Genomic DNA, 16,778 nt, shown 5'->3' with positions numbered 1-16,778 from the left:
GCTGGAAGGATGGGAACTGAGCACCCGAGAGCAGGAGAGATGCTCGGCAATATGGAATCGCTTTTAAGATTTATTTATTTTATCCCACTCCTGACATGAAAGTTTAAAAAAAAATTATTTATTTTATTTATTTGAAATGCAGAGTTACGGGCCTGGTGGGATAGATGAGCAGCTAAATCCTCGCCTTGCATGTGCTGGGATCCCATATGGGCGCCGATTCATGGCCTGGAGGCCCCGCTTCCCACCCAGCTCCTGCCTGTGGCCTGGAAAAGCAGTCGAGGATGGCCCAAAGCCTTGGGACCTGCACCCGCGTGGGAGATTCGGAAGAGGCTCCTGGCTCCTGGCTTCAGATCGGCTCAGCATCGGCCATTGCAGCTGCTTGGGGAGTGAATCATCGGACGGAAGATCTTTCCCTCTGTCTCTCCTCTGTAAATCTGCCTTTCCTAAAATTAAACAAATCTTTTAAAAAAGAGGAAGACATGTGGAGTTACACATAGAGAGGGACACACACACATCTTCCATGTGTTGGTTCACTCCTCGAATAGCCACAACAGACAGGGTAGGACCAGTCTAATCCTGGAGCCTGGAGCTACTTTGGGTCTCCCACTTGGGTTCAGAGACAAGGTTTTAGACCGTCCTCCACTGCCCTTCCAGGGCACAAGCAGGGATCTGGATGGGAAGTGGAGCTGCTGGGATTAGAACTGGTGCCCATATGGGATCCCGGTGCATGCAAGGTAAGGACTTTAACCACCAGGCTACTGCACCGGGCCCCAAATTCTGCACTTTCATCAAGTGTACATGCTGTGTACACACGTTGGTCCCATCACTTTGTATGAAATATGATAACAACTCTGATTTTCCCGTGTGGCATATCATTCCTTTTTTTTTTTAAAGAAGATTTATTTATTTTTATCAGTCGGATATACAGAGAGGAGTAGAGACAGAGAGTCCGATGATTTGTCCGATGATTCACTCCCCAAGTGGCCACAACAGCTAGAGTTGAGCTGATCCAAAACCAGGAGCCAGGAACCTCTTCTGGGTCTCCCACATGGGTGCATGGTCCCAAGGCTTTGGGCCATCCTTGACTGCTTTCCCAGGCCACAAGCAGGGAGCTGGGTGGGAAGCGGGGCCTCCCAGGTCACAAACTGGTGCCATATGGGATGTCGGCGTGTGCAAGGCGAGGACTTTAGCTGCTAGGCTACTGCGCCGGGCCCGTGGCTTGTCATTTTTGCCTTTTAGCAGCCAATCCAAGACGTGGAGACCATTCTGAATTAACCAGAAGTTTCAGGATTCCGTTCCGTTCGGAGTGGCTGTAATTGCCGCCCACGACCACACGATGTCGCTGTTGACGTCTGCGCACAGTCTGTCCACTGGAGCTTGTGGGGGCCAAGGAAACTTCCTGAAAATGCACCAACTTCAGCTGGTGCGGTCCTAGCCGTGAGATTCCGAGGCTGTGGTGCTCCGTTCTGCTTCCTGTCCCTTTGCTGCTGTGCGGGGTGCTGCTTCAGCATCGCTGGGTTTCTTTGGCGCCTGTGTTGTTTTTGGCTGTCGTTCTCTGCTGTATCACCTGCTGAGTTACACTGGTCCGTCATCCAGAACCTGGGGTTTTCAATGCCTTTGTGAGAATTCACATCCATTGCTTTTTGGAAATTTGTTTCTAAAGATTTATTTATTTGAAAGGCAGACTTTCATAGAGAGAGAGAGAGAGAGGGAGAGACACAGAGCTCTTCCATCCGCTGGTTGACTTCCCAAATGAATGTGATCATTGGAGCTGCGCCAGGCTGCAGCCTGGCGCCAGGAGCTTCATCTGGGTCTCCTGTGTGGAAACAGGAACCCAAAAAACTGGGGCCATTCCCTGCTGCGTTCCCAGGCCACTAGACGGGACTCGAATCCCCGGTGTCTGCTTGAGATGCCAGTGTTACAGGCATCAGCTTAACCTGCCCCCTGGTGCTGGCACCCTTGGGCGGCCCCTGCCTCCTCTGGGGTTTTGCAGGCAGGGACCGAGCAGATGAAGCCTTCTCAGACTCTAACCCCACACCTGCTGCCTGCCCTGAGCAGGGGCAAGGCCCGGCCTCCGCCCAGGACTTCTGCAGGCAGCCTGGCCCTCTGTCAGCGAGGGGGGCATCTGCAGGCTTGTCTCATTTCCTGCCCTGGTCACTTCTCTTTCACACTGCTGTCCTGTGGTTGCAGGTCCCATCACGGGGCGCACGCAACTGCCTGGTTCCCCAGAGTCGAGTTGCCAGTGGCCCTCTTCCCCCGAGCAGGCCTCCTGGGCTGAGGGTGGTGAAACCCCACCGGCCACACTGCGGTGGGCTCGGCGGGAACCTGCGAAGGGAGCCGCCAGCCAGTTCGGGCTTTAGCCCTGCACCGCACCGTGCGGGGACGGGAGCCTCCAGTGTGGGGTGATGTCAGCCGAGTGGCCCGAGTCTGGGCCAGAAGGGCTGCAGGGCGGCCAGTCCCCGGGGCCAGGCCAGAGTCAGGGACCCTCAGCGGCGGGTCGGGGTCCCCTGGGGGCCCCCTGGAGCGTGCCCCCCTGGAGAGCGCACACAGCCGCTGCTGTCCTCTGCTACGTCAACCTGTTGAATTACATGAACTGGTTCATCATCGCAGGTGAGCAGGGCGTGGGGCGGGCATGCTCCTGCCCTCACTCATTCATTCAGCTTGCTTGTCTTCTGTCATTCATTTATTTATTCTAACCTTTTCTTGAGGTAGGGACTAAGAGGAGTTGGGACCTACAGATGCCAGGGCAGAGGGAAGAGGCTTGGGGCCAGCAGGTGTGGGCAGACAAGAGGGCACTGGCCAGGTGGGGCATTGCTGGTCACCCCTGAGCCCGGGCTCTGGTCAGCAGTGGCCAGCTGGATTCACAGGGAGCGGCTGTGGGTCTTGGGACCCTGGGGAGGCTGCAGACAGGGGAACACATGTGCAAGTCCCTTGAAGGTGACCACCAGGCCTGATGGCTGAGGGCTCAGGGACAACTCAGAGGCAATGGGCCGTGTGGGTTGCACTGTGAAGGGTGGAAGGACAGGGGTTCAGGGTAGGGAGGGAATCTGGAGACTGGGGTCAGTCCGATTTCAGATTCACAAGTGGAGCGTGTGCGCTGAGTGGGGGTGGGAGGGAGGACAGAGAACGGGTTTGGGGCAAGTTCGTGAGCTGCCAGGGACCAGGGAGAGCAGGAGCATTTTTTTTCCTTATTTGAAAGGCAGCACTCCAGAAAGGAGAGACAGAAAGATCGTCTATCTTCTGGTTCACTCCCCAAATGGCCTCAATGGCTGGAGCTGAGCCAATCTGAAGCCAGGAGCCAGGAGCCAGGAGCTTCTTCTGGGTCTCTCACACAGGCATGGGGTCTCAAGGCTTTGGGTCGTAAGCAGGGAGCTGGATGAGAAGTGGAGCAGTTGGAACATGAACCAGCACCTATATGGGATGCTGACGCTTGAAGGTGGAGGATTAGCCAGTTGAGCCATGATGCCAGCTCCAACTCTTCTCTCTCTCTCTCTCTCTCTCTCTTTTTAAGATTATTTATACAGCAAAGATACAGAGGGACAGAGTGAGAAGCCTGGACCTGGGGATTCAGGCCGGGTCTCCCACATGAGTGGTAGGGATCCAACCATATCAACCATCCCTGGCACCCGTAAACAGCAAGCCTCTGATGAGCAGTGCGGGCACCTGAACTGGCATTTCCACCTCTAGGACCCATGGTTGCCCTGTAAGGGGGCCTGAGTACAGGGATGTGCCGCTCACGGAGGCAAAATGATCGGGGGCTGCCAAGCAGTGCTAGGCCGGAGGACAGGTCGAGGGCAGGACAGGAGAGGTGCGGCTGGCCCTTGCCTGCCCCTCACCTGGGCTGTGTGTCCCGGGAGTCCTGCCTGCCACTGCCCTCCCTCCCAGGACTGCCTCTGTGTGTGGGTCCTGGGAGCGGGTTTGCAGAAACCAGCCCCCCTACCACCTCTCGTTCCCCAAGCCTGGTGACTGGGCCGCGTGGCCGGGAGAGCCCAGGAGAAGATGGCAAAGTGGGTTGAGTCCCTATTTCTGTAAGGACTGTTTGTTGACTGACTTACACTCCGGGCTTGTGTCTGCTTTTTCACTCCTCAGTGCCTGCTGTGTGGGGCTGCTGTCACCCCACGGGGGCTGGGACGTCCGAGGGGAGGGTAGGTATACTGCGGTGTGGTGGGCTAAGCCACACTTACGAGTCTAGCGCTGTGTGAGTGCAGATTCCAGTCCTGGCTGTTCCACTTCTGATCCAGTTTTCTACTTACGCTCCTGGGAAAGCAGCGGAGGACGGTCTGAGTGTTCAGGTCCCTGGGCCCATGTGGGAGACCGGAAGGGAGCTCCCAGCTCCTGGCTCTGCTGCGGCCCAGATGTGGTTGTTAGAAACTTTTGAGGAGACATTTGGAGAGTGAAACAGCAGATGAAAGATTCTCTCTGTTGGACCCGGCGTGGTAGCCTAGTGGCTAAATCCTTGCCTTGCAGCTGCTGGGATCCCATATGTTCTTATCCCAGCTGCCCCCCACTCCCCATCCAGCTCCCTGCCTGTGGCCTGAGGGAGCTGAGCAAGATGGCCCAAGTGCTTGGGACCCTGCACCCATGCGGGAGACTCGGAAGAAGCTCCTGGCTTTGGGTCAGCTTGGCTGTGGCCATCACAGCCTCTTGGCGAGCGACCCAGTAGACAAAAGATGTTTGTTTTTGTCTCTCCTCTCTGTACATCTGCCTTTCCAATTAAAGAAAAAATAGAACATTTTTTTTCCTAAAGATTTATTTATTTTTATTGGAAAGTCAGATACACGAGAGGAGGAGAGACAGAGAGGAAGAAAATCTTCCATCCGCTGATTCACTTCCCAAGCAGCTGCAGTGACCAGAGCTGAGCCAATCTAAAGCCAGGAGCCAGGAGCCTCCTCCAGGTCTCCCATGCAGGTGTAGGGCCCCAAGGCTTTGGGCCGTCCTTGACTGCTTTCCCAACCAGGGAGCTGGATGGGAAGTGGAGCTGCTGGGATTAGAACCAGTGCCCATATGGGATCCCAGTGCATTCAGGTGAAGCCAGGACTTTAGCTACTAGGCTACCGTGCTGGACCCTAAATAGAAATTCTTTTTTTTTTTATTAATAAAATTTATTTTTATATTCTTTACATACTTAGAGTAAGAAGGTTCAAGGGCTACAGGAAAGTGGATAATACTAGTATGTTTTCCATATTGTTACCTTCATGTTTAAAAGGGGGGTATTAAGGGAGAAGGCCCACCCAATTTCCCACCCTCCCCAAGTCCCGGGTGTAGGGCATGCTCTGAGGTTCTTGCTCGAGTGGTTTTGATGTTGCAACAGTTATGAATCGCTGTCAATCTTGCCACTCCAAGCACTATGAGGTCTTTGAAAAATCCACTGATTGACATAGTCCATCATAGCTGAGATGGTTGGTTGACCTGTTCTGTCTTCTCTCTTTTCTTCATTAGGGTTCTGAGTCCAGCATTTAGATTAGGAAGATCTCCAAAGAAACTTCTTGTATGTGCTAACAAGTACAGGGCCAGGCACAGGTTATCTCTGTTTCTCTCTCTAATTCTGTCATTCAAATAATAAATAAATGTTAAAAAAAAAAACGCAAGAGGGAAAAGGACATAGTAGTTAACACATGGGGATGAATGCTGAGACAATTGGCCCAAATCAGCTGTCCCCTCAAACATATTTAGCATCATGGCTCCAAGTGGTTGCTCTCCAGCTGTCTGTGGGTATGTCCTGGAGCTGTGGGCACTGGGCCCTCATGGGCTTCTGCTCCCACCTTTGCTGCTGCCTCTGGTCAGGATCCGACTAGCAGCCCCAGTAAGGCGTCATGGGCAGCTGGAGCCCGTTTTCTGCATCCTGGGGACAGTAACAGCGCCTGCCTCCCCTTAAGATGACAATCACATGGCTGTGTCCATCGCTTGCCTCTCCCTCTCCCCTGTCTGCAAGGGACAATGACAGGAAGACAGCCACAAGCGTCACAGGAGCGGGTGCCACAGGTCCAGGCAAGGCCTGAGGACCTAAGGTGATTTTAGGGAGCAGAGCCTGGTGTCGGGGGGCTCCGATGCTTTGTCTGCCGTAGCCTGGAGCTTTGTAAGACGTTGCTGGGGTCTCAGGCTTCTGCAGGACTGAGCAGGGTTTTGGCTCGCTGAGGGCATGGAGACTGAGGTTGGGCCCGAGTTCTGGAAGCCTCTGTGTGAGCTTTCCCATGCTTGTGCGAGAACAAGCCTGTGTGGGTATGTGTTCCGGCCAGGTGCTGTATGCCTTGGCATGAACACGCTTGCACGTGGGTGTGTGCATCCACGAGTGGCTGTTGTGCACTTGCTGCGTAGTGCAGGTGCGGGGGCTTGCACAGCTGGGTGAGTGTGCACAGCGCACCGAGGAGCTGCCCGCTGCTCGGGATACGGGGTGAATGGCAGCCCGCATGTCGGTGCGTCCTGCTCAGTGTGTGCGCATGTGAGTTCAGGCTCCTGCGCCTTTGCAAATGTGTTGGTGTGTACACGTGAGGGCACTTGGAAACACTGGTGGGAAAGGAAAAGAAAACCCAAGATGAAATGAAGGCAGGTGTTGGCCCAGCGGTCAGGGTGCTGCTTGGGATGTCGGTCTCTGGGGCCTGATGCTGGCGTCCTCCCACTGCACACACACTGCGAGGTGGCAGCGGTGGCTCAGGTGGTTGGTCCCTGCCACCGTGTGGGAGACTTGGACAGAGTTCCCCACCCACTGCAGGCATCTGGGAAGGGGGCCGGCTCTCTCTGTCTCTCTCTCTCTCTGCCTATCACATAAATACATAACAAATTTTTAAAAGTTTACAGAAAAATGGAATTAAAAGATAAACTTTAAAAAGTTTGAAGCATGTCTTTTTCTTGTTTAAGAATAACAAATTTCTACCTTTTAATTATTTTTATTGGGAAGTCAGATATACAGAGAGAAGGAGAGACAGAGAGGAAGATCTTCCATCTGCTGGTTCACTCCCCAAGTGGCCGCAGTGGCTTGAGCTGAGCTGATCCAAAGCCAGGAGCCAGGAGCCAGGAGCCTCTTCCGGATTTCCATGTGGGTGCAGGGTCCCAAAGCTTTGGGCCGTCCTTGACTGCCTTCCCAGGCCACAAGCAGGGAGCTGGATGGGAAGCGGGATTACCGGGATAGAACCGGCGCCCATATAGGATTCCAGGTGTGCAAGGCGAGGACTTTAACCACTACGCTATGGTGCCGGGCCCTCTGTTTTTTTCATAATGAACACTTTACAGGAACTCTTTGAGAAGTCCTCAAACACCTGGATTTAAAAAATTTTTCATATCAAAATAATCTTTTGATTCCATTTTTTAGACATTTAAAAATATGCGTTTATTTGAAAGATAAAGTTGAGACAGAGAGATCTCTACCTTTTTGTTCATTCTCTAAATGACTGCAGTCACTGGAGCTGGGTCACTCTGAAGCCAGGAGGCAGGAGTTTCTGCCAGGGGCCCAAGGACTTGGACCATCTTTGGCTACTTTCCCAGGCACATGAGTGGAAGTGGAGCAGCCAAGACTAGAACCAGTGCCCATAGGTTGCCAGCCTGCAGGTGGCAGCTTAACTAGCTAGGTCACGTCACTGGCCCATTTCCACACATTTAAAAACGATTTCTTTATGTCTGTATTTGATTTGGAAGGCACAGAGACTGACACCTCCATCTTGTGGTTCACTTGCCAAATCCTGCGATAGCGGGGCCCGCGGGCTGATGCTCCAAGCCCTGCACGCAGGCTGGATCTCCCACACAGGTGCCGGGCCCAGGCACTCAGCCATAGCCTGCCGCTTCCCAGAGGGCACCTTAGAAGGAAACTGGAGCCGTTCTGCGCCCTCCATGGGTGTCGGAGGTGCGGAGCTGGCGGGGACGTGCGGGGACCTGGTGGTTCATGCCCAGGCAGGCAGAGCGAGCGTGGGCATTTCCCCATGTCCTTGGGCTCAGGTGGGGTGCGGGGTGAGGGGAGGGGAGAGACCTAGGATAGTCTATGAACCAGCATAGGTTCCAGGAGCTTGGGACCCTGGTGGGCGGGCAGAATTCCGGGCCAGCACACCATCCCACAGGAAGATGGGGCTTAGGAAGGCTGGGCTGGGGGACCCAAGCACTCCAGGGTGCAGTGACAGTGTTAGGGGAAGGAGCAAGGGAATGTGGGAGAGAGGACCGCTGAGGGCATGTGTAGCAGGTGAGGAGTGACTTCTGAGGGGCTTCCACAACAAGGGCGCTGTGCTTACAGGAGTGACAAGATCGACAGCATTTCAGAATTATTGACACCACCTGAGCAGGGCCTGCTCCATGTCGGGGACCCTGCGATGACATCGGGCGGCCGTTCCCCATCCCAGGGTACTGGGGCTGTTGGGAGGCTCCCTTCCCCCTTCCCCCAGATGCAGAACGAAGAAAAAGAAAATTTGGAAACAACAGCCTCACCCACTTTCCCCTAATCAACTATGTAAACATCATCAAAAATAAAATTTATATAAAGCTAAACAAAGAAAGAAACAGGAATTCACAAAGAGATACAGGGATCTTCTACCTACTGATTTGCTCCCCATGTGTCTGCCATGGCCATGAGTGGGACAGGTTAGAAGCCAGGCGCCTGGGACCCAGGTCCTCTGTGCTGGTGCAGTGGCCTAGGTGCTTGAGCCATCCCTTCTGCCTCCCCGGAGTGCTCACTAGCAAAAAGCTGGAATCTAGAAGCGAACCAGGCATTCCGACAGAGTGTCCCAGGTGCTGCGTGACCCGCCCCCCCCGCCCCCCGCCTCTCTACCGGCTCCCCAAATGCCCTTGTATGTGTCTCTGCATGTTTATGTACGCATGGTTGTATGTGAACACACACACATGCATGTGCCTCCAGGCGCTTGCATCCATGCGTGCTGTGCTCAGGAGTGTGTGTGAGTACGCATGTGCAGGGGGGCACCCTCTGGGGGCTGTGCAGGCCGCTGCTCATTCCCTGGACGCCATCCCTGCCCTCAGGAGTTCTGCTGGACGTGCAGGAGACTTTTCAGATTGGTGACAGCCACGCCGGCTTACTTCAGACGGGTAAGGAGTGTGGAGCTGGGGCCGTGAGCTTCTGCTGGCTGGGAACGCTGCCCCGCTGTGTCCCCTGGCATAGAGCAGCAGGTGGAGCATGGGGAGCAACCCCTGGATGGAGGGAAGTGTGCAGGCCAAGTGAGGGAGACAGGAAAGGTCCCAGCACCCGCGGTAGCTCAGAGGTGTCCCATGTGTGCACACACACTACATGTGTGCACCTGTGTTTATAATACATGACACCCGTATGCCTGCCCGTGTGCGCACACCTGGGCACCTCCAAGCTACAGTCAGCATTAGGGTTTCTGTCTTAGGACTCTCTCTCTGCCTCACAGTACACCCTCTCCACACTAGGAACATGGCTCCCCAAGGGCTGTGCAAAAATCACCGGTGGCATCCTGAACACCTAGTGTGGAGTGGAGGGAGCTGTGTGCATGTCCCGAATTCTGTGCCTTTCGTTTCTGACACGGATCTGCCTGTGAGCCCACGTCCACTCATCCTGTGGGTTCTCACACCCCCTCCCCTTTACAGGACCTGGCTAGCTCTTTTAGTTAAAAACAAACATGGGCCTGGCACAATGGTTTGAATGACTAATCCACCTGCTTCAAGCGCCGGGGTCTGTCTGTAGATCTGCCTTTCTTTTACTTTTCATATAATAAGATTATGTTTTATTTTATTTTATTTTTATTGGAAGGTCAGCTATACAGAGGGGGGGAGAGACAGAGACGAAGATCTTCCATCCAGTGATTCACTTCCTAAGTGGCCACAATGGCTAAACTGATCCAAAGCCAGGAGTCAGGAGCCTTCTCCACGTCTCCCATGCGAGTGCAGGGTCCCAAGGCCTTGGGCCGCCCTTGACTGCTTTCCCAGGCCACAAGCAGGGAGCTGGACGGGAAGTGGAGCAGCTGAGACTTGAGCCAGTGTCCATATGGGATGCTGGCACTTGGAAGATAAGGAAATCAACTGAGCCATCGCGCTGGGTCTGTTGACTGCTCTTACAGAAAGCTTGCTTCCATCCACTGGCTCACTCCCCCAAATGCCTGCAAAGCCTGGGACTGGGCCAGGCCAAAGCCAGGAGCCAGGGGCTCTGCGTGATCTCCCTCATGGGTGGCAGGAACCTAAGTCCTTGGGCCACGACCTGCTCCTGCCTTTAGCAGGAAGTTGGACCTGAAGGTCCAGCAGCGACTCCAACTAAGACCGTCTGATCTAGGACACTGGCGTGCCATCAGCATCCAGTGCTCTGTCCCTCCTCTGGGCACATGGCCATGTCCTGGGTCAGGCCTTGTCTTGCTGTCCCGCTGTGCCCTGTGCCCGACTGTCTGCGGCTTATCTATACTGAGAATCTGGGAGGGAGATAGTGTTATCAGCACTGACTTCACTGAAGAGAAGGAAGCTGGCGTTTTTTCTTAGATCTGAGCGATTGGTGCGGCTGGGTTGGCTCAGGAGCCCCGGCTTAACCCTTACATTCTGCAGACACGTCTATCAGCTAGGAGAACTCGGTCTCCAGCCCCTAGGATGTGGCTGAAAAATACAGCTTCAAGCGGGTTTTCTCCTTTGTCTTGCCGGCATTTGTCCCAGGACCCCCATCCGGATGCTCCTTATGGAATTTATGGGCGCTCTTATAAGATAGTGTGTGTGTTTGAGGGGATGTGGGGGGACCTTTGGCATTGCTTGGGACACCACTTGTGGAGTGTGTGAGCTCCAGTCCTTGCTTGACTTCCGGTCTAGCTTCCTGCTCACTGCCCATCCTGGGAGGCAGGGGGAAGGCTCAAGGGCTTGGGTCCCTGCCGTTGATGACCTGGGAGGAGGTTGGGAGGTTGGGAGACCTGGGTTGATTATTCTGGGTTCCTGGCTTTGGTCTGGCCCAGGCCTGGCTGTTCTGGATCTGAGTGCACCTGAACCCGAGGATGGGAGATCTTTCTTTTTTGTCCTTTCTCTCTGTGTCATTCTCCAAATAATCTTGACCTTGTTTTTTTTTTTGTTTGTTTTGTTTTTGTTTTTTGAGGAGTGGAGTGGGGCTCTGGAGGGAGAGCTTGGGGGGGAGAGCCCTGCTGGCCCCTGGGCACTCTGTCGGCCCTAGCTCTGGGTGGGCTGTGGTCAAAGTGAGCCCACCTGGGCACAACACTGTGAACAGAGTTCACACTTGCAACGGAGTCAACCTTTTCCTTCCCTGGTTCTGGCCATGGTGCTCACGGCTATGACACCAGGGGCCCTGAGAAGGGAGCAGTATGGAAGCACTCAGGGATCAGCCCCCAACCCCAACTCCCTCCTCCATGGACCAGCAAGACAGCTGGAGGCACTCATTAATACCAAGACCAGGTCCTTACCAACTGCCAGGCACTATTCTTTTATTACTATTATTTTTTAAAGATTTATTTATTCTTATTGCAAAGTAAGATATACAGAGAAGATGAGAGACAGAGAGGAAAATCTTCCATCTGATGATTCACTCCCCAAGTGAGCGCAACGACTGGAGCTGCGTTGATCCAAAGCCAGGAGCTCAGAGCCTCCTCCAGGTGTCCCATGCGGGTGTAGGGTCCCAAGGCTTTGGGCCGTCCTCAGCTGCTTTCCCAGGCCACAAGCAGGGAGCTGGATGGGAAGTGGAGCCACTGGGATTACAACAGGTGCCAGTATGCAATGCAAGGCAAGGACTTTAGCTGTGGAGCTGCCGTGCCAGGCCCACCAACAGTAAATCATTTCAGCTTTGGGACAGCCCCACGAGGCACTGATTCTTAATAGGCCCATTTTATGGAGGTGGAGGCTGAGGCTCAGAGAACGTATGGGACATGCTGAAGCAGGGATTCGGAATCCAACAAGTCTGCCTCCCGTGTTTCTGAACTCTGGGATCCTGGCTGCCACCAGTCCCAGAAGGGGTTTGAACCTGGTGAGGCTGGGCTGGTGGAGTGTCTGCCTTCCCTTCGGGAGGAGCACCTGCAGCTTCCAGACTCCGCAGGTCGAGCTACAGCCTGAAAGGGATGAATCCCCAACCCCATGCAAGCGCTCAGCAACTCGGAAAATGCTTTTTTTTTTTTTTAAGATTTATTTATTTTTATTACAAAGTCAGATATACAGAGAGGAAGAGAGACAGAGAGGAAGATCTTCCGTCCATTGGCTCATTCCCCAAGTAACCACAATGGATGGAGCTCAGCAGATCCCAAACCAGGCGCTAGCAGCCTCCTCCAGGTCTCCCACATGGGTGCAGGGTCCCAAGGCTTTGGGCCGTCCTCAACTGTGGGAGATCTGGAAGAAGCTCTGGGCTCCTGGCTTCAGATCGGCTCAGCTCTGGCCAATGTGGCCACTTGGGGAGTGAATCATTGAATGGAAGATCTTTCTTTCTGTCTCTCCTCCTCTCTGTATATCTGACTTTGCAATAAATAAATAAATAAACAAACAAACAAACAAATCATTTTTTTCTTAAAGAAGATGAGCAGAATGAATCGATGGGTCGTGCCCAGTATCAGCAGGGGTGCTGGCACACGCGTCTTTATGAGTGTAAATTGATACAGTTTTCTTGGAGGTCTATTATGGCAGGTGTTATTACAACTTTAAATGCAATTGACACCACAGATTACTCTCCCAGGAGCAGTAGGTTGAACCATATTAAGTCGCTGGTTTTGTAGGTCAAAACTGGCCTCATTTCTGCAATGGCATAGGGCTCAAGCTGATATTATAGGGCAGGTTGTGAAGCCTGGGAGGGACTGAAACCCGAGCTGTCAGTGTCTGGACAATCACTGGACTTCAAACATGTCAGTCAGGAATGTCAGACTCCCGTGCTGGGCAGGGTCGTCCAAAGCCTGACGCCTGTGAGTGCTGGGCTGGGTGGGGAGGATGACCCCTCCCAGTTGGAGGCAGGCATTCCCATTCTCCCAGGGGTGGTACTGATGGTTTTATTTAAAGGGACAGAAGGACATGTATGCACCTGTCCATGCGTGGTGTGAGTATAATCTAGCAAACACGTGGGGGTGTCTCTGTCTTCACAAAAGAGTAAACAAAGTGTTTTTTTTTTTTTGTGGGTCAACAGGCTAATCCCCAACTATGAGTGCCAGCATCCCCATATAGGCACCGATTCATGTCCCAGCTGTCAGGGCTGGGCAAGGCTAGACTAGTACCTGAGAATTCCCTCCAGGTTTCCACATGGGTCCAAGTATGTGGGCCATCACCTGCTTCTCCTCAAGTGTGCATTAGCAAGAACCTGGAATGCGAGAGCAGTGCCAGGCCTCAAACCACGCACCCCAAGATGGAGTGCAGGGTTTTTTTTTTTTTTTAAGATTTATTTATTTTTATTGGAAAGTCAGAGAGGAGGAGAGTCAGAGAGGAAGATCTTCTATCCATTGATTCATTCCCCAAGTGGCTGTAATGGCTGGAGCTCAGCAAATCCGAAGCCAGGAGCTTCTTCCGGGTCTCCCATGCAGGTACAGGTTCCCAAGGCTTTGGGCCATCCTCGACTGCTTTCCCAGGCCACAAGCAGGGAGTTGGATGGGAAGTGGGGTTGCCGGGCCATGAACCGGTGCCCATATGGGATCCCAATAAGTGCAGGCAAGGACTTTAGCCACTTGGCTACTGTGCTGGGCCCGGAGTGCGGGTGTTTTAATGGCGCCTCACATACCCTCCCTCACTATGCAGCTTTGGAAATCCATGTAATACTGTCAGAGTTCCAGTGGCGAGTGTTTTGTCTGCTTAGGAAACCCAGTCCTTCCCCAGCCTCCCGGGGTCCCCTCTGTCTTGCAATCTCCATGCTGGTTCTTACTGTTCTCAATCATCATTGCTTGCTTCTCCAGGCCACAGGCTGTGCTCCCCGCTCCCAGGCAGGTGTCTGGGTAGAGGAGTCAGTGCAGTCCCATACCCAGGCTCACAGGGAAACCCAGCATCCGCTGTGCGCCTGGTAGGCAGTACTCCTTCCACTTCCCTTCTGCCCACCCCCCAGCCTGGCAGGGGACAGCCGCTTGCGAGGCACACAGGGATGCTTGGATGAAGGTTGTGAGATTGGCCTTAGCTTTGGGCCCTGGAGCTGAGGCCCCACCCCTGGGCCAGTGGGGCTCTCGGCCCATCCCCCCTTACTGTTGTGGGGGAACCTAGCCTACCCCCCCGTGTATCCTCTCCAGTCTTCATCGGCTGCCTGCTGCTGTCTGCACCTGTGTTTGGCTACCTGGGTGACCGGCACAGCCGCAAGGCCACACTCGTCTTCGGGCTCCTGCTGTGGTCAGGGGCTGGTCTCGCCGGCTCCTTCATCCCCAGTCAGGTGAGTGCTCACATCCCTCTCCCAGACCCCAGCCCTAGGACTCCCCAGACTCCGTGCCTCTGGCCTCTCCCCACTTCCTCTCTGGTGTAGGTCTGTCAGGGCCAGGTGGCTGGCTCAGACGCTGATGGGGAAGGAGGTGAGGGCATAGCCTCCCCACAGGCCTGAGTCCGAGCTGAGCGGAGCCGTTGGACTTTCTTAACTGGAAGCTTCCTCTCTTGCACCTCCTCCTGTTGCTTCTCTTGGCTTCGTTTCCAGCTCTGCTGTGTTGAGAAACTGGCTTGGTTAGCAGAGGCCAGGCCCAGAGGGAGCTCCCCTCTGCTCCCCCGCCATGCAGGCGGTGGCTGAAGGCACCAGCAGGGGGCGCTTGTGTGATGTGGGGAGCCTGGGATGTGCACTGGGTGGACACCAGGTGCTTGTGGCTGAGACCCTCCCCACCCCCTGAACACCTGTGTCTCCACTTGTCCTCGGCCCCATCCTGACGAATCCTCGGGCCCCTCTGTCCCATGGACGGTTTCTGCACTCACCGTGGTCTTGTGCCCGCTCACTCAGTACTCCTGGCTCTTCTTCCTGTCCCGGGGGGCTGTGGGTACCGGCGCGGCCAGCTACTCCACCATCGCGCCCACTGTGCTGGGCGACCTCTTCGTGGGGGACCAGCGGACCCGCGTGCTGGCTGTCTTCTACATCTTCATCCCTGTTGGAAGGTTGGTGCCCAGCCCTGGAGCCCCTGCCCTGGGTGGAAAACAGGCCAAGGTTGTGAGAAGCAAGGTGTTGGGCTGGGACTAGGAGGGGGCGTGGCAAGGAAGGCGAGGCCCAGAATCCTTGCCATGTTGCTTTACCTCCCTGAGTCTCAGTCTTGCCCTCTGCAGATGGGCACAGGTTGTGGGGGTTCTTAGAGATGGAATCAGGCCACTTCTGGGACTAGTCTGAGAGGGTGAGATTGACAATCATGGGAGGGCACTGACCCCTGAGAATGGGCCCAGTGCTTTGGCGTGTACCCTGGCAGGACTGAGGCTTTGGTGAGGGGTGTGGGCTGGGGCGAGAGAAGCTCTGGGGTGAGGTGCCCGGCAGCCAGAAGTTGCTGTTGGCTGCCCAAGGGCAATGGCCATCCAGCCCTCCTGTGCCTACCTGCCTGAGGGAAGGGGCTTTGTGCTAGCTGCCCCCTTCCTGCCCTCACGGGCCCCCCCTTCTCTGTTTCAGCGGGCTGGGCTACGTGCTGGGGTCGGCTGTGGCGGAGCTGACTGGGAACTGGCATTGGGCCCTCCGGGTGAGTCCGTTTGTCTTCCCTCCGCTTTCCCCCTGGGCTAGCAGGGACTTTCCAGCCTCCCGTGGCCTTGGCCACTTGGCGCAGGACCAGGCGCCACGGGGTGCGGGGAGGCTCAGACAGGGGGGCGCCATCAGAGGGTGGTCCCACATGGGCAGCTTTGGGCCTCCCCTGGAGCAAGGGGCCCTGCAGTCCAGTCCTGGCTAGACCATGTGCTCTTCAGCCTCGATGGGTCTGTCTGTGAAGTGGGGGCAGTGAGTGCTGCCCAGGAAATCTTCAGGGCTCTGAGGCAAGGGATGGGCAGAGTCTGGCCCAGGGACAGTGAGGTGAGAGTGAGGTGCCCTCCCCGCCTTTTTTAAAAAAAAAGATCTATTTATTTTTATTGGAAAGGCAGATCAGATTTATAGAGAGAAGGAGGGTTAGAAAGATCCATCCACTGGTTCATTCTGCAAATGGCCACAACGGCCGGAGCTGAGCTGATCTGAAGCCAAGAGCCAGGAGCTTCCTTTGGGTCTCCCATGCAGGTGCAGGGTCCCAAGGCTTTGGGCCATCCCTCACTGCTCTCCCAGGCCACAAGCAGGGAGCTGGAAGGAAAGTGGAGCAGCCGGGACGCAAACCGGTGCTCATATGAGGTGCCGGTGCTTACAAGTTGAGGATTTAGCCACTGAGTCATCATACTGGGCATGAGAGTAAGTCCCTTACAGACTGGCAGCTGGGCTGACTCAGGGAGCGGGGCCGGCTGGAAGCATATCCTGGGCCCTCTCGGGACTGCAGTTACTGTTGGCTCAGACTAGGGGTCTGGTCCTGCTTGCAGGTCTGGGCTGAGTCTCCCAGGCACTGAGCAAGCTGGCATCTGGGGCCATGGAAGGCAGAATGGGCACCTGCGGTGGGGTGGGCTGTGAGTGGACAGGTCTAAGAACTTCCTCCTGGTCTGAGCTCACTGAAGGGTGCCTCGAGCAGCTTGTTCACTTCCCCGTCCCTGGGGGCTGGGCAGGAGGCCACCAGGACAGAATGACAGGGCAGGTGAAGGTGTGAGCCAGGAGGAAGGCCAGTTCTGGGGGCAGTGGTCAGGGTCCATGGATGCTAGGGGGACTGCCCGCTCCCCAGAGGGGCTGGGAGGAGTTGGGAGACAGTGAGTGTCCTGCCCTGTGCAGAACTTATGCTTAGGACTGGAGCCTGCCCCTCCTGCGGCCCTGAGCTCCCGGGCCTTGGCCACTCACCCGGGTCTCCTGGAGGCAGAGCCAACAGCCCTGAGTTCCCGGGCCCTTCTCT

The 16,778-nt window shown here is 55.1% G+C and overlaps 1 protein-coding gene across 1 annotated transcript in view; it reads left to right on the top strand.

Annotated features, from left to right (window-relative positions):
- The first annotated feature begins 2,405 nt into the window (after window positions 1-2,405).
- The window catches only part of SPNS3 (sphingolipid transporter 3 (putative)), a 48,298-nt gene continuing 33,925 nt past the window's right edge, over window positions 2,406-16,778 (top strand). The window contains exons 1-5 of the mRNA XM_041000826.1: window positions 2,406-2,610; window positions 8,953-9,018; window positions 14,109-14,245; window positions 14,795-14,946; window positions 15,443-15,509. Coding sequence (XP_040856760.1) covers window positions 2,406-2,610; window positions 8,953-9,018; window positions 14,109-14,245; window positions 14,795-14,946; window positions 15,443-15,509 — 627 coding nt within the window. The remainder of the gene's footprint in view (window positions 2,611-8,952; window positions 9,019-14,108; window positions 14,246-14,794; window positions 14,947-15,442; window positions 15,510-16,778) is intronic.

The sequence above is a fragment of the Ochotona curzoniae genome, unplaced genomic scaffold (assembly GCF_017591425.1).
Source record: "Ochotona curzoniae isolate NIBS_2020 unplaced genomic scaffold, NIBS_Ocur_1.0 scaffold_2453, whole genome shotgun sequence".
Lineage (NCBI taxonomy): Eukaryota > Metazoa > Chordata > Mammalia > Lagomorpha > Ochotonidae > Ochotona > Ochotona curzoniae.
The sequence above is the reverse complement of the archived record's forward strand: the minus strand, read 5'-3'. Positions and strand labels throughout refer to the sequence as shown.